Raw genomic sequence first — 27,023 nt, forward strand, 5'->3', positions numbered from 1 at the left:
TCTTTAAACTTCTTTCGTAACTCATCTACACACATGCAAAGCGTTGTGACTCCTAATCAGGCAGAGAGACACACACACACACACACACACACACACACACACACACACACACACACACACACACACACACACATTCCATGTACATCACTTCAGGGGACATTACATTGACTTACATGCATTTCCTGGAGACTTATCCTAACCTTAACCATAACCAACACATGCCTAACCCTAACCCTTAACCTTACCCTAAACCTAACCCTAACCAAGTCTTCACCCTAAAATGAATGATTCCCCTCATGGGGACCTCCATTATGTCCCCATAAGGGAGGTGAGTCCCCACACGTGACTGTGTAAACAGATTTAGGTCACAACAAGTATAGTAATGCTATAGGCCACACACACACACACACACACACACACACACACACACACACACACACACACACACACACACACACACACACACACAGAAGGGAGTGTTTCCTGCTTGAGATGTCCATCACACCTTTAGGAACTGCGGGTAGAAATGAGCGAATAGCTAAACCTGGCACAAACAATCTCTTCTCTTTAAGATTAATGCATTTTGATACGTGGTCCAATTTAATAAAGACATATATTTAAAATCAAGGTTGCACTCATCCAGCCGGTGCAACTAGAACATCTGCAGCAAAGTCTATGGAGGTGCACACATTGTTTTGCAGAATATTCTATATTTAGCATCATGACAAAGTGTCTTCTTCAAGGATTAATAATAAGATAATAAAAAAGCACAGAGGCCACAAAAAACTCGACTTTGACAACTGCTACACACTTTAACGAGCATTTTTAATAACTTAAAATTGAGATGCCAATCATACAATATCCTCTAAATGATGGTTGCTCACATCCATCCTGGGCAAGTAAAAAACGGCAGCAAAGTGTATGGGTGTGCATACCTTTCATTCATATTGCTTATCGTAAACCCTGCAGAATATGCTCCTTATTTAGCATCATGACACTTCATAATATAATATATTGATGTTGATGCTAAGATACCAAAACATCAGAAAAGTCACGATTAACTCAACTTTGATCCCTACGAGCATTTTGTATCACTCCTGCAAAATCTGCAGCAAAGTATTTTTGTGTCTTCATAAATAATAAACCTAGCCTTTTAAAAAAGCACTAAGGGTTTGGCTCGTTGAAAACTAAAATACCTGATCCTTTCAGTTTGTATCTTCATGGTTAAAGGCACTTGTTGCTTTGAGAACATTTAAGGATCTTGTAATAAAGTCATGCACACATTACGCACTTTTAATCTTAATTGTTTTGTCCTGCTTCTTATATTTCTCTTTATTTTTTGGACTCCAGAATCACAGCCACACCTTTGTTCTCGTCCACGTGCAACATACCTACCTGCACGGAGGATTGCTATAGCAACAGGTTGCCAGTAGCGACGTGGTACCACCACCACCACCACCACATCCCTGCCTGTGTCTGCGGGGATGCGCGGCGCGTCAGGAGCAGCGGAGAGAGAAAACACCAGCAGAGGGTGAGGCTCAGGCAGCAGAACCAGAAACATCACAACTGCGAGGCTCTTTTTTATGTTCTGCTTCTGGCATGCACTGAGGAGCCCTGCGGTTTCTTGCAAAGCTCGTGCGTTGTTGAAAACATACACGTCGACTCGCGCAGGATGGAGAGCTGAAGGAGATCCCCGAGCTTCCCTGATAACAACAGGTTAGTGTTGACACTCACTCGGCCACCTGCAGCTGAGACTCTCTCCGTCCCCTCCACCCGGGACCGTTTGCACCCCGAAAATGTGGGCATTTTACGCACGAGAGAGGAGACACATGAAGTCTTTGGATGCGTTTTGATGCACGTGTTGTGCGGAGAGGAGTCCGGCTGCAGGAGTCTCGTGCACCGGCTCTCTGTCATGATAATCTGCCGGTTTAACACCAGTTTCACACGGGAAATATTCACCTTTTAATACGTTTTATTTAAATGGCGGCTCTTGATTTTGTCCTGAGGCTGCGGGTGTGTCTACCTTTGACAGTATGACAATCAGTTTGAGGATATATGTTCTTACAGCACTCTTCCTTTATTTAAACATGTATTACATGCGTATTGTTGCATGAATGACGGCTTATGTCAATTATTAATGTTTAGGCTATCCCCTTTTCTGATCATGTTCTTGCAATACTTGCATCATAAATAAATGTTTTAGTTATAATCTAAATTATTAAGGCGAGATGCCCCGGGCAAAAAACAGATTCATGTGCACCTGTCCATTTAGACATTTTGACTATTCTGCTTGTGTTTTCGTTTAGACAATAAGAAAACACCTAAAATACACATTGAGGTGTTTATTTTATCTTGTCAAGTTTCTAAATGCACCGAGCATTAGAAACGGTCTCATTTGTGTATTTAAACATAGATTTTACACATGTTATTGTAGGATAACCAATCATCTGAAGTGTCATACATTAGTCAAAGTAATACTCTTGAAAAATGTACAATATTTAACTTTAAAGGCTCAATATTAGTTTTTTTTGAAGCCATGAAGCTTGACTTCCGTACAGTAAAATATTCCTTTACCTTTTGTTCATATATCATTGATTTATGACATATTTATTCCTTAAAACACGGCGGACATTGATTTTTTTTCTTTTCTCATTGACGGCTATTGACGGTGTGTTCTGATGTATGGAGAGATACGAAGAGATATCCAATTTCCTCTTTGGACACCTTTGACTCCTTATAAGTCAACAAAATGAAATTCAGATTCACTTTCCTGATATGTATGCAAATTAAGACTTATTTAATAAGACGGAGGCTCATTTGCATATTTAAACATTACCTTTCAGAAAACTTTGATATTAAACAAAGTACCTTAAAGGTAGGGTAGGTAATTTTGGAGAAACCAGCTCGAGTGCGCTAGAATTTGAAAATACACAGCTGGAAAAAATCTGCCCCTTCCTTCAGACTTCCTTAAAGCCCCTCCTCCAACACACAGTACTACGGCTTCCACAGATAATATTTTTTTATGTATTTATTGTCAAAGCATTTAATGTATTCATTGCTATCGGGATGTTAAGAGCATTCCATGGAATATAACAAAAAGTGTTTCTAAAGTGAATTATATACCCCACCTTTAATATATAAATTATTTGGATTATATACCACATGTACTATTGCTATTAATTATAAAATAAATACAAGTCTACAAAGGTTTTTCTAATTTAAAGTCTTCCTGTTTCAATGTGTTTCTGATTAAAATACAGAGATACACCTTTGTTGATTCCCAGCAGGTACATCTTGTTACCTCTTGTTCAAAAAGAGGTAACCACAAAGCGATATTTAACTGAAAATACTAGGGAAATGTTTACTCAGAATTGTTCTTCCACACTTCTCAGTAAATGAGCTAGTTGATCATTTTAATTCAAAATGAAAATTTGTATAGATGCCATTGCTCCAACTAAGGTAAAGTGACTGGGAAGAAAATATCTCCATGGAGAAAGGCCATGACCGTGAGAGCAGAAAAAAGACAGTGTCGAAAAGCTGAACGTAGGTGGCGAAAAACAAATCTCCAGGTGCACTTTGAAATCTATAAAGAGAGACTTGGCCTTCATAATTTGGAATTGAAAAACGCACGACAATCGTTCTTCTCTGACATCATTACCAAAAACAAAAACAACGCACGTGCCTTGTTTGCTACCGTCGACAGACTGACTAACCCCCCAGTGTCAGTAGCCTCTGAAATTCTATCCACCAGGGCGTGCAATGATTTTGCCTTCTTCACTGACAACATTCAGAAAATCAGACAAGCAGTCAGTGCCTCTGCATCAGGAACAGCAAATGTGTTGTCTCTGTGTCCACTTAACATCAATTCAAACACCATGACACAATTCCATCAGATTAATGATAAAAACCTAGAGGACATTATTCAACTTCTGAAATCCTCCTCCTGCTGCTTTGATATTATTCCAACAGGATTTTTCAAAGATGTTTTGCCTTGCATGGCCTCAAATCTACTTCATATAGTAAACAAATCTCTTCACTCAGGTATTTTTCCACAGGCCCTGAAAACTGCAGTCATTAAACCGCTCTTAAAAAAGAATAATCTAGATGCTTCAGTAATGAACAATTACAGGCCCATATCAAACCTCCCATTTTCTAGGTAAAATCATTGAAAAAGTTGTTTTTTCAACAGTTGAGTAATTTCTTGCATTTAAATAACTGTTTCGATGTGTTCCAGTCAGGCTTTCGTCCAAACCACAGCACTGAGACTGCTCTTGTAAAGGTATTTAATGACATCCACTTAAACACAAACAGTGGCAGAACTTCAGTGTTAGTATTATTAGATCTCAGTGCTGCGTTTGACACTGTTGACCACAGCATATTACTCGACCGACTGGAAAACTGGGTGGGACTTTCAGAAACAGTTCTAAATTGGTTTGAATCCTATTTAAAGGACAGAAACAACTTTGTTTCTATCGGTAAATACACATCTGAGTTGACAAATATGACATGTGGGGTTCCTCAAGGCTCCATCTTGGGGCCTCTTCTCTTTAACATCTACATGCTACCACTGGCTCAGATAATGAAAAACAACAAAATAAGTTACCATAGCTATGCAGATGACACACAAATGTACGTAACAATTTCACCAGGGAGACTATGCTCCAATTCAAACACTGAGTAAGTGCATTGAACAAATCAATGACTGGATGTGTCAGAACTTTCTCCAATTAAACAAAGATAAAACTGAGGTAATGGTTTTTTGGAGCCAAGGCAGAACGTATAAAAGTTAGCGCTGAGCTTCAGTCTGCAATGTTCAAAACAACAGATAAAGCCAGAAATCTAGGTGTAGTCATGGACTCTGACCTGAGTTTCAACAGTCACATTAAAACAGTTACTAAATCAGCCTACTATCACCTAAACAATATATCTAGGATTAAAAGACTAATGTCACAGCAGGATTTGGAAAAACTTGTCCATGCTTTTATCTTCAGTAGACTCGACTACTGCAATGGTGTCTTCACAGGTCTCACTAAAAAATCTATTAGAAAGCTGCCAGCTGATTCAGAACGCCGCTGCTCGAGTCCTCACTGACACTAAGAAAGTGGATTCACATCACTCCTGTTCTGAAGTCTTTACACTGGCTTCCTGTGTGTCAAAGAATAGATTTCAAAATACTGCTGCTGGTTTATAAAGCACTGAATGGTTTAGGCCCAAAATACATTTCTGACCTCCTGCTAAATTATGAACCATCCAGATCTCTCAGGTCTTCAGGGACTGGTCAGCTTTCTGTCCCCAGAGTCAGAACTAAACATGGAGAAGCAGCGTTCAGTTATTATGCTCCAAATATCTGGAACAAACTCCCAGAAACCTGCAGGTCCGCTGCAACTCTGACTACTTTTAAATCCAGGCTGAAGACTTTTCTTTTTGTCGCTGCTTTTAATTGAACTATTCATATCTTACACTGACTGCACTGTAACTTTTATCACTGTAACTTTTATCCATGTATTTTTTCTTTTAATGTTTCTTTTATTAGCTTTTCTTTATAATGACTGATTTTAAAAATGCCATTTTCTTAATGTCTTTCATTTTTTGTAAAGCACTTTGTGTTGCCTTGTGTTGAAAAGTGCTATATAAATAAACTTGCCTTGCCTTGCCTTACTGCAGAACATAAGGACAGAAATGAATACAGAGAATGATTGAAAGTAACAGGAATACATTCTAAAGAGGTATAAAAAGAGCTGAAAAATCTAAAGAAGGAAAAATAGAGACGAGTTTCAACAGCATTTGAAGATTGTAGACTTTAAAGTGACAGAGGTGTGATTGAAAGTTATTCTGCACCAGGCTCATATTATGACATGAATAAGTAATGTGAGTGCACTACATTGATATATTAGTGCAACATAGCCTGTTAACATAATATGATATATTATGAGGTGGAGTATACCTGCAAGGATACATTTGTTAGTCTATCTATGTTCAGGATAATAATCGCCAACTTTTTTCATAATTGAGTACATTTTCAGGGAAAGATATCAGAACATACCATCATTGGCCTCACACGTATACAGATGTCCTTTCTTTGTTATATATCACAGTAAAATAAACGTCTGTCTGTTTGAAACTGACAAAACAAGATATTTAAGGACATCACCTTGGAAGAAGAAAAATGAGATGGACACTTTTCACCTTTTTCTGACATTTACCAAACGTTTAATCTGGAAAGTATGAAAAATAGTTGTTCTCTTCCTCCTTATAGTTGAATAGTATAACATGGTACATATTGTATAATGATATTACTTGGTATAAGTCAAGGTTGTGGTACTTGAGTCGAGTCGGAGTTGCTATTATGGGCCAGAAATCTACATTTAAATTAGCTACATTTGCAATTGTATAGCTTCATTACATCTAGCCAGTTAATTACTATCATTCCTGCATTAACAGAACTGAGCTGTTATTGAGCTGTGTGGGCGGGAGAGCAGAGGAATAGCACTGCAAAGGCTCTATCAGAAACATAACAGAGTATATATAAATATGGTATAACATCGTGTTTGATATAATATGTAGTACAGCAATATGACTTGGTATAAGTCAAGGTTTTAGTACTTTAAGAGGACATACTATGCTCATGTTCAGGGTCATATCAGTATGTAGTGTCTCTACTTTAAAAGAGTCCTCTCCTGCTGATGTTCAGGTGTATATCAGTATGTAGTGTCTCTACTTTAAAGAGTCCTATCCTGTTGGTGTTCAGGTGTATATCAGTATGTAGTGTCTCTACTTTAAAGAGTCCTCTCCTTCTGATGTTCAGGTGTATATCAGTATGTAGTGTCTCTACTTTAAAGAGTCCTTTCCTGCTGATATTCATGTGTATATCAGTATGTAGTGTCCCTAATTTAAAGAGTCCTCTCCTGCTGATGTTCAGGTGTATATCAGTATGTAGTGTATCTACTTTAAAGAGTCCTCTCCTGCTGATGTTCAGGTGTATATCAGTATGTAGTGTCTCTACTTTAAAGAGTCCTCTCCTGCTGATGTTCAGGTGTTATATCAGATGTAGTGTCTCTACTTTAAAGAGTCCTCTCTTCTGATGTTCAGGTGTATATCAGTATGTAGTGTCTCTACTTTAAAGAGTCCTCTCCTGCTGATGTTCAGGTGTATATCAGTATGTAGTGTCTACTTTAAAGAGTCCTCTCCTGCTGATGTTCAGGTGTATATCAGTATGTAGTGTCTCTACTTTAAAGAGTCCTCTCCTGCTGATGTTCAGGTGTATATCAGTATGTAGTGTCTCTACTTTAAAGAGTCCTCTCCTGCTGATGTTCAGTGTGTATATCAGTATGTAGTGTCTCTACTTTAAAGAGTCCTCTCCTGCTGATGTCAGGTGTATATCAGTATGTAGTGTCTCTACTTTAAAGAGTCCTCTCCTGCTGATGTTCAGGTGTATATCAGTATGTAGTGTCTCTACTTTAAAGAGTCCTCTCCTGCTGATGTTCAGGTGTATATCAGTATGTAGTGTCTCTACTTTAAAGAGTCCTCTCCTGCTGATGTTCAGGTGTATATCAGTATGTAGTGTCTCTACTTTAAAGAGTCCTCTCCTGCTGATGTTCAGGTGTATATCAGTATGTAGTGTCTCTACTTTAAAGAGTCCTCTCCTGCTGATGTTCCAGGTGTTTATATCAGTAGGTAGTGTCTCTACTTTAACGAGTCCTCTTCCTGCTGATGTTCAGGTGTATATCAGTATGTAGTGTCTCTACTTAAAGAGTCCTCTCCTGCTGATGTTCAGGTGTATATCAGTATGTAGTGTCTCTACTTTAAAGAGTCCTCTCCTGCTGATGTTCAGGTGTATATCAGTATGTAGTGTCTCTACTTTAAAGAGTCCTCTCCTGCTGATGTTCAGGTGTATATCAGTATGTAGTATCTTTACTTTAAAGAGTCCTCTCCTGCTGATGTTCAGGTGTATATCAGTATGTAGTGTCTCTACTTTAAAGAGTCCTCTCCTGCTGATGTTCAGGTGTATATCAGTATGTAGTGTCTCTACTTTAAAGAGTCCCTCTCCTGCTTGATGTTCAGGTGTATATCAGTATGTAGTATCTTTACTTTAAAGAGTCCTCTCCTGCTGATGTTCAGGTGTATATCAGTATGTAGTGTCTCTACTTTAAAGAGTCCTCTCCTGCTGATGTTCAGGTGTATATCAGTATGTAGTGTCTCTACTTTAAAGAGTCCTCTCCTGCTGATGTTTCAGGTGTATATCAGTATGTAGTGTCTCTACTTTAAAGAGTCCTCTCCTGCTGATGTCAGGTGTATATCAGTATGTAGTGTCTCTACTTTAAAGAGTCCTCTCCTGCTGATGTTCAGGTGTATATCAGTATGTAGTGTCCCTAATTTAAAGAGTCCTCTCCTGCTGATGTTCAGGTGTATATCAGTATGTAGTGTCTCTACTTTAAAGAGTCCTCTCCTGCTGATGTTCAGGTGGATATCAGTATGTAGTGTCTCTACTTTAAAGAGTCCTCTGCTGCTGATGTTCAGGTGTATATCAGTATGTAGTGTCTCTACATGTCTCCATGTTTTAATGTTCAAAAAGCTCTTTATTTTTCTCATACTGTCTGTGCTGCAGCACCTCTTTTCACCCTCTGTCTGAAACCAGAGCCCAGTCTGCTCTGATTGGTTAGCTGGCCGGCTCTGTTGTGATTGGTCAACCGCTTAGAGCTGTCCCGCCCCTTAGCCTATCACGTAAAATGTGTTGGAGTGCTATATAAGTGTGAGTGCTACATAGTGATGTCATTATCTTACAGAAGAAAACAAAGGAGGCGTTTGGGATTTAGGAAACTTTGGGATTTTAGCCGTTGCAGACCATTAACATGCACATAAACCTATAACACACTGCAGGAGAGGGAAAACATCACATGAGGGCCTCTTTAATATGCATTGAGGCATTCCTAGCGTTGACACTTTTATTTGTAAAAGGAATATTAGAGGGAAAAACAATACAACTTTAAGGAATAAACACATATGTTAAAATTCACATTCCTATATGCATACGTATGTTTGGTTGTTCTACTCACAGTTGCCTTTCAACAGCTTCCCGTGCAGTTCTTTGATAACTCAGCAAGACATTTATATTGTGTAATGATTGACGACAAGCTGGAAAATGAAGTCCAATAATTCCCCTAAACCTTTTCATTTCACCCACTCTCATGCACTCTGAATTCACCATTAGTCATAGCCATTACCCACACACACACAAACGCACAGACAGACACACACACACACACACACACACACACACACACACATACCATGTATACATCACTTCAGGGGACATTACATTGACTTACATGCATTTCCTGGAGACTTATCCTAACCTTAACCATAACCAACACATGCCTAACCCTAACCCTTACCCTTACCCTAATCCTAAACCTAACCAAGTCTTCACCCTAAAATTAATGATTCCCCTCATGGGGACCTCCAATTTGTCCCCATAAGGGAAGCCAGTCCCCACACGTGACTATGTAAACAGATTAACACACACACACACACACACACACACACACACACAGGCAGGCAGGCAGGCAGGCAGACAGACAGACAGACACACAGACACACACAAATTATCTCCGTTTCCCATTCACCTCCTCGGTGTCTGACATGTCACTGATGGTGTGCAGTTGGGACTAAAATAACTTGTGCTTCTATAAAAAGCGGTTAACTTTCCAACAATCAGACGTAGTATCTGTGTTTCTGTGTTTCTGTCGCATCTGGAGGCTATTTCGGATCTTCAGAGACAAGCTTTTGTTCCTAAGATGTAGCCATGGCCGTATCCACCATTGAGGTCACCAAGGTCCGGACCTCGGTAATTTTTTTAGAGCTGTGTCTTTAACTAAACTTGTGAAATAATTGCACTAAACGGGGTTCTTTGTAGTACTTCCATTTACTGACGATGGGGGCGCTGCATAACTACGTAGCCTCGATTAAAGCAAACAGAAGAAGACGACATGTATCAACCTATGGTATCAACAAACCACCGCAGACCAGACTTGTACCGGAGCAGCGATGGAGTGATGAGGTATCTAGAGATCTGAGTCCAGCGGGCTGCTTGTGTTTCTGCTCATCAGGACATCATATGACCCGCAGATCCTGTGAACGCTGTACGTTAGTCAGTGGACGTCCGACAACATGCACACTAACTGTTATTGAAGCTATAGGCTAAACTTTGGTTTAAATTGCGTGAATAAACTAGCTAGAGAGCTAAAGTTAATTACATGCATCCAATGTCAGAAGGATTACCTTTTAACAAACGTTGTAATGCTTTTCTTTCATTTCAATTTGAGTAAAACATTGAAGATATAACATTGTGGTGTTTTCTTTTTACACTGACTCAGATATAATAGAGAGAGAGAGAGAGAGAGAGAGAGAGGAGAGAGAGAGAGTGAGAGAGAGAGAGAGAGAGAGAGAGAGAGAGAGAGAGAGAGAGAGAGAGAGAGAGAGAGAGAGAGAGAGAGAGATGGAAGTCAGGGAGGAACTGCACAGTCACACAAAATAATGTAGGCTTAATAACCCCATCTATACATCTATAACAATGGGCATAATTTATAGGCATAATTGTAAAACAACATTTTTTGCATTTGCCTACATCTTTGTTCTCTTTTGAGAATCAAACAAAACTGATTTAAAGTAAAACAAATAATGCAAACAAACAAGTGAAATGAACTAAATTGCTGAATTGCTTTAAACTCACTGGCAGGAGCGACAAGTGAGGAGGAGCAAACATTTAACAACGAGGGAGAGATTGAACAAAGAGAGAGAGTAGAGGACAGAGAGAGTAAAGAACAGGAAGAAGACAGAGAGACTAAAGACGATGGAAGAGAGGCTGCAGGTTATGGAAAGGAGAGAGACATGGAAAATGAATGTTGACAATGTGTTGTGATCATTTTAGCCTCTTCTGCATGTCCCGATCATTAATAGTAACAATCAACTGATTCTTATTTATTACACTTTCAAAAATAATGTATGCTGCAGCCCACTGACTTGGTTTGAAATCAATATATTATCCAATGTGTGACCCCCCTCAGGACTTAAAAAGCACCTAACTAGATCATGAAAATCCCCAAAATCTAGGGGGTATCCCCCGAACCCCCCTAACATGTTTGGACCTTGGTATTTAGGAAATCCCGGATACGGCCCTGGATGTAGCTGCTGATGATCAAAGAACATATAATAGACGGATTAAAGGACCTTCTTGGAATGGCGGAGAGTTTTCCTTCAAACGTGAATATGTATTTCTAAAGTTGTCGGTAGAAGCTTAAAAGTGTAGCTTTGAAGGAAAGCGATGAGAGTCATCGTGGAGCTGCTGATGATGTAAATGTTGGGGGTCTTTGAAGTGCGTTATATAAGCATATTGGCCCTGTAATACTCAGCGAACCTCTGTGGAGGACAAGATTATGATTCGACAGCTGATGGAACTGCAGCGGGAAAAGAAAAACCGCCCGTTCCTTATCGTTCCCCAAAGTAAGGGCGATGAATCACGGCTGTGAAACATCATTTCTCTGGGTTTTAAGTGTGATGGATTACATGCTTCTGATCTGCAAAGCAAGGGTAACGTCGTCTCTCTCTCCGTCTCTGTCCTCCTGAGATTGGCCTGCAGAGGTTTCATTGTATTTCTTCAGGCAGAAAGAGACAGCTCTCCTGACCGAATGTCACATAACATCCCCCCCCCCTCCTCACATCCCAAGTGATAGTCAGTCTCTCCGACAGCTCTTCATGCTTACAGGAGCGTGACCGAGACACACAACACAGAAACAAGATGTTAGTTCTGGCTATGCAAATCTTTCTAAGAGGCAATTTAAAAAATGGTAATAATAATAAATGATATTTATATAGCGCCTTTCAAGGGACCCAAGGTCGCTGTACATGGTGGACAAACAAAACAAACAGACAATCAACGGGCAAACCAAAGAGATAAATAAAGGAAGCCAGGGGACCAGAGAAGGGCTCGGGCCCGAAGGCCAGGGTGAACAGGTGTGTTTTTAGTGATGCTTTGAAGATGTCCAGGGAGGCAGCATTACGGATCTCGGCAGGAAGTGCATTCCAGAGGGTGGGGGCCGCAACACTGAATGCCCTGTCACCAACAGTTCGGAGGCGAGAGCGGGGGATGGAGAGCAGGCCCGTGTCTGAGGACCGCGGACTCCGAGAAGGGGTGTAAGGATGGAGGAGGTCCGATAAGTACTGGGGGGCGAGGGAATGGAGGGACTTGTACGTGAGGATGAGTGTTTTGTATTGAATCCGGGACTTGACCGGCAGCCAATGTAGGTGGATGAGGGTGGGGTTGATATGGTGCCATGGCTTGGCACCATATCACCCCCAATGATGGTAATGATCTAATAAATCTGTGAATGATTGGAAGAGAAGAGCCTGTTTCGGGACGTTTTTAGTGTACGAGTAAAGCCTATTCCACAGTATAAACACTATGTTTTATTTCCTTCATTCCAGCTGTTTCCTTTCTGTTTATTGCGTTTTATTTGACAGAAAAGCTCCTAAGATGTTGTGACGCAGCAGCATGTTTACAGAAACCATTCCGAGATAGAAAAAAGAAAAATAGAGAAAGGATAAATCATTTTACAGAGCAGTTCTTTCTAACCTCATGCACCTGCTGCAAATATGTCCATGCACAGTTTCTCAATACAATAGACAATTGTATAGAACGTGTGTTTACTTTTGTTTACATCAGTGTTTCCCTGACAGCCACAACGTTACATTACATGCTTGTTAGACGCTTTTATCCAAGGCGACTTACATTCTCAATACTGTGGGCAATCCCCACAGGAGTCATTTGAGGTGAAGTGTCTCAGGGACACAACGACATGCTGACTGCAGTGGGGTTTGAACCTGTGACCCCCCTGATCCGAACACCAACGCACAACCCACTGCGCCACACGCCTCCCCACAACAATGAATGTGTGCAGGGTTAACAGGAGAGAAAAGCTCACATCCTGTCAATCCTTCAGATGTTCCGTTGACTTTTCCATTATATTGATGAGTGCGTCATTTACCATACCTCACTTAAACAAGCAATCGATGTCAGTTTCATAAGTAGATATTTGAAAGTGACAACAAGCTAAGAAAACTTCAGATAATCGACTGCATATTCACGGAACCATGCAATTACGTTGGGGAACAAATAGGATTTATGTCCACAGAAATAACACACACCAAGATAATCTGTCTGTGACGGTGACTCAGGTTTAAATGAACAATTTGTTCTGCAGTGCTCGTGGTTTCTAAAGAATGGCAAAACATGTCAAACTGGGCTGCAGTAATAGCTGTTGTCAATAAACTCCCATTTTGATAGAAACAATTGGAGAGAAGATGAATCATTCTACAGAGCTAGTTTCTCTCTAACCTCCTGTACTGGAAATCTGTGCAGTCATGATCAAATAAACAAGAAATAGAAGGTAAAACCTGCTTCTGCCCCCTCTCATTCTGTCAATTATTCAGATGTTTATAGTCTTTGCTTTAACCCTTAGATGCCCTTAGTGACTACTCTCTTCCATAAGTGGGTCTAAAAGGAACCGTATTAGAATAATATGTGTTTTTATGCCATTTTTGTCATTTTGGCTAAGATAATATTTAGTATTATATTTTGATTCACACTAGAAATATTTTATAGTTAATTTTTCACTATTTATAATTTGACATTTTTTTTACATTTAGAAAAAAAACGTTTTGAACATATCGATGCAAAGATCTCCGCTATTCTGAGACCCTCACAGTATCCCAGTCCCTTTTCAAAACTCATCTCTTCTCCTCTTGTCTACTCGTAGCCCCCCCCCATCAATCCATGCCGGTTGATCAAGTTTGATAGTCCTATACCCCCCACCCTAACCTTCCTTTAGATTGTAAAGCGATTTTGAGTCCTTGAAAAGCCCTATACAAATATAATGTATTATTATTATTATACTGACAGGTATCAGATCTTGCGGTGTGAAATAATCTTCCTGAGAGGTGTCACTTGTGATGTCGTCTGTGGTCCACAGTGAATGTATTCCTGACAGCCACAGGTGATAAGAATCGAAGGATCCCATAGAAAATGCATGCGGGTCATTTTTGACCCACTTATGGAAGCTTGGGGTAGAAATACAAAAACTACAATTTCTTAAAATTTAAATTTAAAATGTGAATGGCTTGATATCCAAAACATGTTCTTTGAGGAATAGCTGGAATATGAAATGATAACAAAAAGTTATTACAAAGATAATTAAAGAAAACCACCTCACCGGGTCAAAGAAGACCCACTTATGCATCTAAGGGTTAAATGGTTGTGTTGGATTATTCATCAGGTTTTGGGCGTTTTAGAAAAAAATCAAATGCAACACGCGACCGATCATGTGTTCCCATGTAGACATAACTTACTTTGTGACAACAAGCTAAAAGGTTTTGGAAACTTCAGATAATTGCCTCTGACTGCTCATGCTTGGAGCTATGCAATTACGTTGGGGAACAAATAGGATTTATATCCACAGCTACAGAAATAACACACACCATAAAATCCCCTTTTGCAGAAATAACAATCTGTGCCGACTGATGTGACTCAGGTTTAAATAAACCATTTGTTCTGCAGTGCTCCTGTATTGTGCAACAAAACAGTTCAAATTGTAAAACTGGGCTGCAGTGATTACTCGCTTTGTCAATAAACTCCCATTTTGATGGGATAGCAAACGAAGAATGGTTCAATCATTTTTACAGAGATACTTTCTTTCTAACCTCACGTACAAATATGTGTATAAATATTTTCTCAGTACAATAGACTATTTGAAAAGGCATTTGTTTACTTCAACTTCATATTCAGATGATTTGGTTTAGTCAGTTTCCCTGACAGCAACAAAACATAAATCTGTGCAGTCGTGATAAAATAAACAGGATAAATAAAGCTGGAAAAACCTGTTTCTGTAACCTAACATTATAAAGTATTCAGATGTTACATTATTATTACATGTCACTTGTTAGACGCTTTTATCCAAAGCGACTTACATACTCAATACTGTGGGCAATCAACACAGGATCAATTTGAGGTGAAGTGTCTTCAAGGACACAACGACATGCTGACTGCAGTGGGGTTTGAACCTCTGCCCCCTGATCCGAACACCAACGCACAACCCACTGCACCACACGCCTCCTCCATGTTACTCTAATCTAAGCCTTTTTAAATCGTATTAATGTGTCAGGCTTTTAGAACATAATTCTAATAAAACAAGCACGTTGACATCACTTGATTTTGAAGTAATCACAAGCTAAAAAGTAAAAACTTAAGATAATTGCATCTGACAATTAAGTTGGGAAACAAATAGGATGCTTGTCCAAAGCTACAGATACAACACACAAAAGATTTGCTGCATAAAGAAAGCAATCTGTCTGAGAAGACCCACATCTCTACGGTTTACATAAACCATTTGTTCTGTAGTGCTCCTCTATTGTACAAACAAATTGTAAAAATTGTAAAGCTGGCTCGCAGCAATCTTTCTGAGAGTTTGCTCATCAGAGGAAAAGACACAAAACGATGAGCAGTCCTTGTGGCTGTTTTTCTTTTGGATGAATTTGCCTCTCTTTATAGAACAGACGAGCCAACGGTCCTCTCCAGATTTAATGTGATGGGCTTCTTCTTGCCAGAACAAATGATCCAGACAGAAAGCTGCTTCCTGATCAAAATAATTCATGAGTAAATCGTGTCCAATGCTAACAAGTGTGCACCTGTGGGGTCTCTGCTGTGGGAGTAATTACCGTCAGTCCCTAATCTCTGTTGTGCTGAGACTTAACCAAAGTGTATTGGACTTGACATCTGCAAGGTATGTGCTTAGAATAGAAGTTGTTGGATTTAAAAGTGTTTTTCTTTCCTCCTGTTTGCCCTCTGAGAGTAGCGAACCTGATCCAGCCCAAGGCCATTTCAGACCTCATTAACCTGGCGGGGGCCCCAATAAAAACAAGCTATTAGGCCCCTGTTCATTTTCAATCCAATTAAAAGACTTAAATCAATGTAAGCCTGTCTCTCAGAACTTTCCATCTTGCTTACTCATACTGTGGCTCTCAGACCCATTGATTCCCGAAGAGAGATTTTAGAAATTGCATTTGCAATCTCTAAAATCAGTTTAAAAAAACTGAGGTATATAATGCATTTCTTGGGGACTATACTTCCAGCGTTTGGCCCCTCCACTGCAGGGATTCTCAAACTTGTGTAACTTATTATCCACTTCTAATTGTTAAAAAGTTTTCCAGGACCAAAAATGGCATGACAAAAAAAGGAGAGAATATAAATTGGACTGTAAATAAGCCGTTGTCAGCTGTAATGACCAAAATAAATGTTCAGTGAGTCACTTCTAGAGCGGTAATAACTGAAGTTTGGTGGGAGCATCCTCCCCCTGTAACTTTTAGTACATATCCACAGTGTTAGGTAAGGTATGCTCCTCTCAAAGCAGAAAGGGTTTCTTGCTACGAGCTAGCATCAACCATAGCTAGTTTTCAAATAGAGTAGCGCAGTGATGACGTATTTTTGTAAGCTAACCTGGAAATTAGCATCGCAAGGGGTCCCTAAACAAAAAGTAATGGGGTTCCCTTATTGGATTATGGTATATTACAGAAAATAAGCTTTTTGGCAAACACACATTTACGTGTTTTGTTCAGCAGGATAATCTTTAGATATTAACAACACATGAAGCTTAACTGAAGCGTAAATGCAATCGCAGGAGTAAAAGGGTGTTGGCTATAAAGGAACTTGATCACGGTCGCATGACTTCATTTTACCATCGCTAAGCTAAAGGAGGCTAATGTTTGGCGTCATGACGTTTATTCAATTATCAATCAATCAATGTTTATTTATATAGCTCAATATCACAAATGTTACATTTGTCTCAGTGGACTTCACAGTTTGTACAGAATATCAGTATGACAATCCTTAGACCGGATAGACCCTGGAAAAACTTCCAGAGAAACCCCACAGTTTAAAGGGGAACATGGGAGAAACCTCAGGGAGAGCAACAGAGGAGGGATCCCTCTCCCAGATGCCGTGTGTAAATTGAAAAGATAATACATTTGCAACATAGGTAGTCCAAATATTTGGAAATGCATGTGTCTATAATAGGAAGATGAATCCACGAGGATATCCATCCAGGACTTATGATCCAGGACCACAGCCACGACTCAAGATCCAGGGCTCGCGATCCAGGACTCAGGACCACAGCAACAGGATCAGCCATGACTCCGGATCCCTGCATAGATAGACACCAAAAAGTAATGTGGGGAAGCTGGGTTAATCGGAACATGAGAGTACACAGGTACAGAGAGAGAGAAGGAAGAAGTAAGGTGTCCCCCGACAGTCTAAGCCTATAGCAGCAAAACTAGGGGCTGAATCTAATCAGCCCTAACTATAAGCTTTATCAAAAAGGAAGGTCTTAAGCGCACTCTTAAAAACGGATAGGGTGTCTGCTGCCCGAACACAAACTGGAAGCTGATTCCACAAATGTGGAGCTTGATAAGAAAAGGCTCTGGCTCCCATTGTACTTTTAGAGACTCTAGGAACAACCAACAACCCTGCATTCTTGGAACGCAATGCCCTAGTAGGATAGTAGGGTATAATGAGTTATTTAAGGTAAGATGGCGCCTGCCCATTAAGGGCTTTGTAGGCGAGAAGAAGAATTTTTAATTCTATCCTGTGTTCTATAGGGAGCCAGTGTAAGGCAGCCAGAACAGGAGTAATGTGGTCCCTTTTCCTAACTCTGGTTAGTACACGAGCTGCAGCATTTTGAATCAGCTGAAGCGACTTGACTGACTTCTTGGTACAGGCGGTGGTGGCGAAGTCGATAGGGACTTGGCTTGGCAACTGTAAGGACACCAGTTCAAGTCCCGGCAAGACCAAGTGCTACCGAGGTGTCCCTGAGCAAGGCACCGTTCCCGACACTGCTCCCCGGGCGCCGTTCAAAATGGCAGCACACTGCTCCTAACACTAGGGTGGGTCAAATGCAGAGAAACAATTTCCCCACGAGGGATTAATAAAAGCCCATTTTACACCCTGATAATAAGGAGTTACAATAATCCAGCCTTGAAGTAACAAATGCATGGACTAGTTTCTCTGCATCGGTTTGAGGCAAGATATGCTTGATTTTTGCAATGTTACGTAGACGGAAGTAGGCGGTCCTTGAAATTGATTTTATGTGGGCGTTAAAGGATAAATCCTGATCAAATATAACACCAAGTTTCCTTACAGTCTCACTGGAGGCCAAATTAATGCCATCCATAGTTAGTATATATTTAGATAATTTGTTTCGTAGATTCTTCGGGCCAAGTACAATAACTTCAGTTTTGGTCGTGTTTAACATCAAAAAGTTTAAGGTCATCCACGTTTTTAAGTCCTTAAGGCAGTCTTGAATTTTATTTAGATGATTAATTTCATCAGGCTTGATTGATAAATATAGTTGAGTATCATCCGCATAACAATGAAAATGTACAGAATGATTCCTTATAATATTGCCTAACGGAAGCATATATAATGTGAACAAAATAGGTCCGAGCACTGAGCCCTGTGGCACTCCATGGCTAACTTTGGTTTGCGTGGAAGATTCATCGTTGACACGTACAAACTGAGAGCGTTCAGATAGATAGGACCTAAACCAGTCTAAAGCAGTTCCCTGTATGCCAACTAAGTGCTCTAGTCTTTGCAATAAGATATCATGGTCGATAGTATCAAATGCAGCACTGAGATCGAGCAAAACAAGAATAGAGACACGTCCCTTGTCAGAGGCTATTAGAATGTCATTTGTGACTTTAACCAGAGCTGTGTCTGTGCTATGATGTGTTCTAAAGCCAGACTGAAAATCTTCAAATAAATCATTGTTTTTTAAGTAATCACACAACTGTTTTGCGACCGCTTTCTCAATAATTTTTGAGAGGAACGGAAGATTGGAAATAGGTCTATAATTGGCTAAAACCTCTGGATCGAGGTTGTGCTTTTTAAGAAGAGGTTTTATCACTGCTACTTTGAATGATTGTGGAACATAGCCTGATAATAAAGACATATTCATAATATTTAATAAAGAAGTGCTAATTAATGGAAAAACTTCCTTCAACAGCTTAGTTGGAATTGGGTCTAACATACACGTTGATGGTTTAGAAGAGAGAATCATTGCATTTAATTGTTCAAGGTTTATGGCTGAAAAGCATTCTAGTTTACTATCTAGTGTAATATTATAACTTACGTTTCCGGGAGCTGTTGATAACACTATACTGGTCAAAGGCAAGAGGTCATTAATTTTGTTTCTAAGAGTAACAATTGTATCGTTAAAAAAGCACATAAAATCATTACTACTGAGTGCTATGGGAATAGAAGGCTCAATCGAGCTGTGGCTCTCTGTCAGCCTGGCTACAGTGCTGAAAAGAAATCTTGCATTATTCTTATTCTCATCTATTAATGAAGAGTAGTAGGCTGCTCTCGCTTTACGCAGTGCTTTCTTATATTCATTGAGAGTAATATGCCAAATTAAACGAGATTCTTCAAGTTTAGTGGAACGCCATATCCTTTCAAGTTGTCTCGACTTTTGCTTTATTTTGCGGGTTTCAGCATTATGCCATGGAGCTAATCTATGTTGTTTTATTTTCTTATTTTTCAAAGGAGCAACAGAGTATCATTTTATTCGCAGCGCATCTGTAGCACTATCAACAACATGATCAATTTGGGGTGGTGTACATTTTGTATAAGTTTCCTCCCTTACATGCAGACATGCTATCAAGTTAAGTATTGGTGGAATCTCTTCCTTAAATTTGGCTATAGCACTAACAGATAGGTTTCTGCTGCAGGAGCTTTTGACTAATGCTTTGTAGTCTCGTAACAGTACTTCAAAAGTTACTAAGAAATGTCGGATAAAGCAGGATTATGCGGTTCGACTAATAGTTGCTCAATTTCAATACCATAAGTCAGAACAAGGTCGAGAGTGTGATTATAGCAGTGGGTTGGTTTATTTACACTCTGACATAAACCAACAGAATCTAATATAGAGTTAAATGCAACAGTAAGGCTATTTTTATCGTCGTCAACATGAATATTAAAGTCACCTACGATAATTACTTTATCTGTTTTAAGAACCAAAGTTGATAAAAACTCAGAGAATTCAGATAGGAATTCTGAATAAGGACCTGGTGCACGGTACACTGTAACAAATAAGATTGGCTCCAAAGTTTTCCAGGTCGGATGCGTAAGACTAAAAACGAGACTTTCAAAGGAGGTATAATTTAATTTTGGTTTAGTATTGATAAGTAAACTTGAGTCAAAGATTGCTGCAACTCCACCTCCTCGGCCCGTGCCTCGGGCAATATGAGTATTGATATGGCTGGGTGGAGTGGCCCTCATTTATGCTGACATATTCTTCATGTCTCAACCAAGTTTCAGTGAGACAGCATATATCAATATTATAATCTGATATTAAATCATTTACCAATATTGCTTTAGATGCTAGAGATCTTATGTTTAAGAGACCACATTTAATCTTCCTGTTTTGTTGCACTGTAGTAGTTGTTACATTTACTTTTATTAGGTTATTATGTATGACACCTCTATTAGGTTTTACCTTAACTGGTCCTTGGGCAGACACACACACCGCTAATATTGGGTATTTTATTGGGTTCGGGATTCCTATGGATGACTGCCTAGGAGAGAGCGCAGAGAAGCGTGTAAGACTGCGACTCCGCCTCCTGGTCTCAACTCCACTTTGTCATGGATTACGTCCACAAAGCCCTGAAATGTTTGCCGAAATTAGATCTGCACCTTCCAAAGTAGGATGAATGCCGTCTCTCTTAATCAGACCAGGTTTTCCCCAGAAGGCTGTCCAATTATTTACGAAGCCCACATTGTTTGCTGGGCACCACCAAGACAACCAGCGCTGAAATGATGACATGCGGCTATACATGTCATCATTGATCAGATTGGGGAGGGGTCATTATTTAGTCACTTGTTAGCAACCGTTGTTTTTATGAAACATAGAAGCTTCGGACATTCAACAGTGGACGTATATTATGTCATAGAACAAAATGTGAAAATCTTTTCAGCTTGTGTTAACCATAGAACCTTATTTCAGGTTTCTGACTAAAAACACTTTTTTTAAAACTTTGAGACGAGGAAACCAGAAGTGATTAAATGCTGAGTCATTTCAGGGTTTTAGGACTCATTCCTGCACCACTCGTTAGTCTTTTGACTGAGTTAATGTTGTGATGACTTTCTCTTGCTGTAAGACCGTCCATTTTCCTGCCAGCAGCACAAAGTGGGGTATCCAATGGCTGCTTGAGACCCCCTTTGTTATCACACACATCTTTAAACTTCTTTCATATCTCATCTACACACATGCAAAGCTTTGTGACTCCTAATCAGGCAGGGAGACACAACACTTGCATTTTGCACGTTGAGGCTGCCTTTACCCGTACACAAATCTGTCCACGGACACACACACACACACACACACACACACACACACACACACACACACACACACACACACACACACACACACACACACACACACACACACACACACACACACACACACACACACACACACACACACACACACACACACACACACACCACACACACACACACACACACACACACACACACACCACACACACACACACACACACACACACACACACACACACACACACACACACACACACACAACCATGTATACATCACTTCAGGGGACATTACATTGACTTACTTGCATTTCCTGGAGACTTATCCTAACCCTAACCCTAACCAAGTCTTCACCCTAAAGTTAATGATTCCCCTCATGGGTACCTCCATTTTGTCCCCATAAGGGAGGCGAGTCCCCACACATGACTGTGTAAACAGATTTAGGTCCCCACAAGTATAGTAATGCTAGGCCACACACACACACACACACACACACATATACCAGCAATACATAAGTTTATATTCAGACTACTTCACTGTCTGTTAAATTTGCATGAAATGGAAATGTCTCTTTGTCATCTGCATATGAGACCACACCATATGCATGTACCATACGCAGCACAACATCCACATATACAGGACAATCATGCCTCTTAAAGTGACTAAGTGGCATTCATTATACAAGTGCATAGTGGATTGTGCTTCCACTGGCATGGAGTCCATAACAATATCAGATCATGATCAGTAGTGTTGACAATACATATTTAATATACTTTAAAATGAGAGATGGTGTTGTTTACAGAATGTCCTGCGAAGCATCCTTGATTCATTGATACTTAACTTAAATTATATGTATTTCTAAACATTTACTTCTATTAGCACTGAGATTCTCACCTTCAGTATTGCAGCCCTGCAGCATTCAGTTATCCAGCCTTTGTTTGTATGCATGCCTCATTCCTGTAACCTTGTCTGAAAGCACATCCATGGGACTGTTTAAAGCTGAATGGTGCCACTGGAAATGGGTTTCACAGCAATATAATTAATTGGAGTCCCGATTGTAAATGTAAGACCTGCATGCTGTGGTTTAATGAAGCCAGCTACACATCTACTTCCAGTGGTGCTTCCAATAAATGTTGCATAACTAAAACTCCCAGAGCCAATTCAAAGCCCCTGAGCTGCAGGAATAGGAGGCCAAAAGAGTCCCCTGGGATTCCCATTTTATTACAGAGCGGGCTTTTTGCCTGGAGGTTGAAAGATAAACTCATCTGACAGCCACTTTCTTCTGGCCTGAGTTTGTTTTGTCCCCCCTCATCTTTTTTAAAAGGTCAAGACTTTGCTTTCAGTTTTTAACAATCACATTAAGTTGATATATCTGTTTGCTGTCAGAGGACACCAGAATAACCCGTGTGTGTTTGGATTGTCTCGCAGAAAAAAGTGGTCTAAAGGCCAACGATTCACCAGGGAAGTTTTAAAACAGGTTTTAAATATTCTTATTCTGGGAATTGAAAAGAAAAGTGGTTTAAAGGTCAAAGATGGGTTCGGTAACAGTGAAATAGCTAAATGTGTTGTCTGGGGAAGCAAATGGGTGAAAGAAAAGGATGAAAGGAATATAAACAGGTTAGAAAACTGTCAAAGGAACTGTCATTTCACGGGAAGACTAGGGGTAGAGGAATGTGAGAATCTGGTTAGGGGTGTTGTCAAATATCTGGATGAAACTACCAGAAACCTGCAGGTCCGCTGCAACTCTGAATACTGTTAAATCCAGGCTGAAGACTTTCTTTTTGCCGCTACTTTTAATTGAACTATTCACATCTCACTCTGCACTGTGTTACTCATGTTTTATTATCTTTGCCTTTTAATGTTTCTAATGTGTTTTATGCTATTTGAATTGCCTTGTGTTGAAAAGTGCTATATGAATAAACTTGCCTCACCTTGCCTTGCCTTGCAGGTCTGATCCTCTGAACCCCATCTTCAATTCCTAAATCTTTACACACCCGGAAAAAGAGCTGGAGCCGAGACGATCAAGCATGGATGTGCCGCGGATGGCTGAAGGCCTCTTCAGCAGCACGCTGTCCTCGTCAGGCGGCGGACATCACGTGTCCTCCTACCTGACGCTGGAGCAGAAGGCGGCCTTCATCTTCGTGCTGCTGCTCTTCATATTCCTGGCGCTGCTCATCGTGCGCTGCTTCCGCATCCTGCTGGACCCGTACCGCAGCATGCCCTCGTCCAACTGGACTGACCACACCGAGAAGGACACGTTCGATTACCGCATCGTCTAACAAGTGCGCAGTATATATATATATTAGAAAAATAAAAGACTGAACAAATGACTGCTAATTCACCAGGATAAACGAAACCCATCACCGGAAACTTTGGCTGAAAAGATGGTGGATTGACGTTGAAAACGAGCGCTAACAAACAGCTTCTCCCTGCCAAATCAGAAAATTCTCCACCACAAGAAGACAACCAAGGATTATGCTACGAATTATCGATCAAACCTTCAGTCCAGGCGATGCACCGGAGCGAGTTACGGTCACTTCCTTCCCCTGGCATCAGCTCTCCTGTGGACTATCTCTTCCTCCTCCATGTTGGCGCTTGGAAGACTTTCCGCACATCTCACACAGGGTCAAATATCTTTTGAGGTCCAAGCCAGTTGAAGAGTGTTTACTTATCATGTTTACGTCCTTTCGATTTTTATTGATAATGTAGACAATCAGTGTTTAAAATAGTTGGTGAGAAAAACAAGCTAATCGCTGAGGTCTGTTAGTTTTAGCGTATTTTATTTCGTGGACGGACACGGGCGGTCCAAAAGACTTTGTACGACTGATATTATTCAAGCGAAGAGGAATTTATTGCCTTGTGTCTTAGTAAGATATTCTGTGCTGGTTGTTACCTTCTTGACAGCGAGGAAAGGTTGGTATCAACGTCTTAAAGCAGGTGAAATAATCACAAAGAAGGAAACTGTGGAAAAGTTCTCCCTTTAATGTCAAAGGTTTGGACAGATACTTGTTCAGTGTGTGCGATAAAACAAACAAATTGTCCTTTAAAATCGTGCGGGACTCTTCGGTGTCCCCGTCTTTTATATGTCAACAACCAAAAGAGGTATTGAGGAAAACAACGTTTACTGTGCCGTACCGTGTGCCTAATTTGAAGCAAGATTGATGTTGAAAGAGAATGAAAATGGGTTATTGTCTCTTAATGTCTTTTCTTTGGTTTAGTGCCCATTTCAAGAAACCTAAACAGCATTTCACTGCCTGAGGTATATTGACAGTTGGTATGCCAGATCTGCCGAGATTTGATGGTGAAGATGACGATGCATTTTCACATCAAACCCTTTAAGAAGTAACGCTGAGGCTCTTTTGTTGGGCAATTTTTCAACTGTGCGCCTTATAGTGTAGATTGTTTACAGTATCGTAGGTGGCGGAGATGCTGGAATCAGCCAATCACTGATGCGACTGTGTCTTTGCACTTCACGGAGATGTCATACAACCCGCTAAAAAATAAGAAAAATAAACCAGCCCTGCTCTGTCCAGTCGGGACAGGAAGTGAACTCTGACCCTTTCAACAGCGTGTGATGTTCTTGTGATCTGCTGTGGCCTTTTCCTACCTGTCGCAGATGTGATGGGATATTGCGCTGAGGTGATGTGCCCCCTCCCCTGCATGTGTTTCTCGCTCTCTCCGTGCATGATAAATGGTGAAGTGCTTTAATCCTGATGTTGTAGCTGTGGGTCAGTTTTCTCAAGCAGCTATTTTTTCTCGTCTGCAGCCTTTTTCTTTCGATCTGTTTTTCGCCCGGAGCCACCGTTTCCTTTTTTCTAATAAAAATGATCAGAGTTCACAACTGCCTTTTTAATATGTTTTATTTCCTGAGCTTCATTCACAAGGCGTTAAAAGTGGCAGGTGTTAAAGACAAACAAACAATGGTTCTTCCAAGCCCACCCGGCCCTTTTGAAGGCGGACGTGGACGCCTGAGGCTCCTTACATTCTTTCACCATTTTATCAGCGACTGGCAGCGGTAGCCGGCAGGTGTCTGGATGGGTTTTCTGTGAACCCAGACACTCTCGCTTCACACACACACACACACACACACACACACACACACACACACACACACACACACACACACACACACACACACACGGCTCCGGGCCCAGGCTGCTCTTTGAGCCGAGACCCCCAGACAGCATGCAGAATAACAATCTTCTCTCTGACACCAAACGCTGAATACGTTATTTGCAATCATCCTCTGCACACCTCCCTGAGAAAACCCTGCATCCTTTCCTCACATTGAAGCGTGCATGGATAGACTTATGAAATGTGTTTGCAAGTGCATCTGTTCTGTGTTACTTAACAATTCTGCTGATATCACACACCCCCACGTTGTATTTCTTTTTAGGGAGGGCCGGGGAGCTGAAGCGGATCAGAATATTAAACGCGAGCTGATCCCACATAGGAGAAATGTGCAGTCTCTGCTTTTTGGATTACTCTGTGTAGGAGACATCCTACGTTTGGACTGGAGCCTTTTCACTGTTTGCTGATTTCTTTAAAAAAAAAGTCCAAACAGTTGTTGATTCCTCCTCGGCTCATTATAGCTGTGTGAGAGCAGAACTAAACGTGTATCTTGTTTCTCGTACAGAAAGCGGCTCTCGCTTAATGCATGCTGGCAGTTTGTTACACAAGCAGCTGCAGAAAGTGAAGACGAGCTGCTGGGAGGATTAGCTCTGGATATTTATCATTTAAAAACAATTACACCTGCATCCAAGAGTGATTGTAACACCTTGAACGTTAACAATCCCCCAGAAACCTCCATTTATCCAGAAATACTCTTTGTGTTTCAATGACTGTCGCCCAAGACGTTTCACTCTGATCATTAAGTGCAATACCCAAAATAGAAAGAAATCATTTTGCAACAAAAGCCTTCATTCTCGTTTTCTTAAATCTCATTAGCTGGTGCCAAACCAAGATAATACTCCAATCCAAACACGCCCTAACAGCTCGTTGGAGCGCAGTTACCATTATGGATCAATATCCCTGTCAAGCTTATGCAACATGACTCATATTAAAGAAAGCCTCTGATAATTGAATTATTTTCATTCCTCGCTGTGCATGTATTTCCTTTCCCCAATGCCCCATTTCACTATTCAGCCTCCAGTTAATGTTCTGGTCTCTGAGCAGGACTGTTCCCCTGTGAATGTGAAAGAACGCTGCACAAGGACATAAAGAAGGAGACTGCTGATATTCTTAAATTCATTTCGCAGCGATTTCTCTGAGAGCCGCTGGCGTTTACAGCAGTCTGTCAACTCTTCACAGAACAGCATGAGGCTTCAGGGACCAATGGCACCAGAGAAAACGTGATTCTGAGCATTATTTAAAAAGGACTCAGGTCTGCAGCTCCCAGAGAAAGATTTGGAAAACAGTCAAGGTCTATTTTTGTGAAAACAGGCCTGTGATGATGATGATGATGCTTTAGAAAGATGAAGGATCAGAGAAGTGATTGCGATTCAGCCTGAGTGGAATATGAATTTCACAGCGATCAATCCAATTGTTTTCGAGGCATTTTACTCAAAACCATTCAAGTCAAGCATGT

General features: G+C 40.5%; 1 protein-coding gene and 1 long non-coding RNA gene across 2 annotated transcripts; one reads left to right on the top strand and one right to left on the bottom strand.

Moving 5' to 3' along the window:
* The first annotated feature begins 1,487 nt into the window (after positions 1–1,487).
* On the top strand, positions 1,488–27,002 carry LOC117560968 (cortexin-3). Its single transcript, XM_034238126.1, has 2 exons — positions 1,488–1,716; positions 23,385–27,002. Exon 2 carries the CDS (start codon positions 23,464–23,466, stop codon positions 23,713–23,715), a length of 252 nt encoding a protein of 83 aa, XP_034094017.1. The 5' UTR covers positions 1,488–1,716; positions 23,385–23,463; the 3' UTR covers positions 23,716–27,002.
* Positions 17,208–23,529, bottom strand: LOC117560969. The gene is made up of 3 exons (XR_004571270.1): positions 23,368–23,529; positions 22,331–22,405; positions 17,208–17,246 (listed from the first exon to the last, which is right to left on the bottom strand). It is a non-coding gene; the product is annotated as an uncharacterized LOC117560969 (long non-coding RNA).
* Positions 27,003–27,023: the final 21 nt, after the last annotated feature.

Source organism: Gymnodraco acuticeps, unplaced genomic scaffold, assembly GCF_902827175.1.
Source record: "Gymnodraco acuticeps unplaced genomic scaffold, fGymAcu1.1, whole genome shotgun sequence".
Classification (NCBI taxonomy): Eukaryota; Metazoa; Chordata; class Actinopteri; order Perciformes; family Bathydraconidae; genus Gymnodraco; species Gymnodraco acuticeps.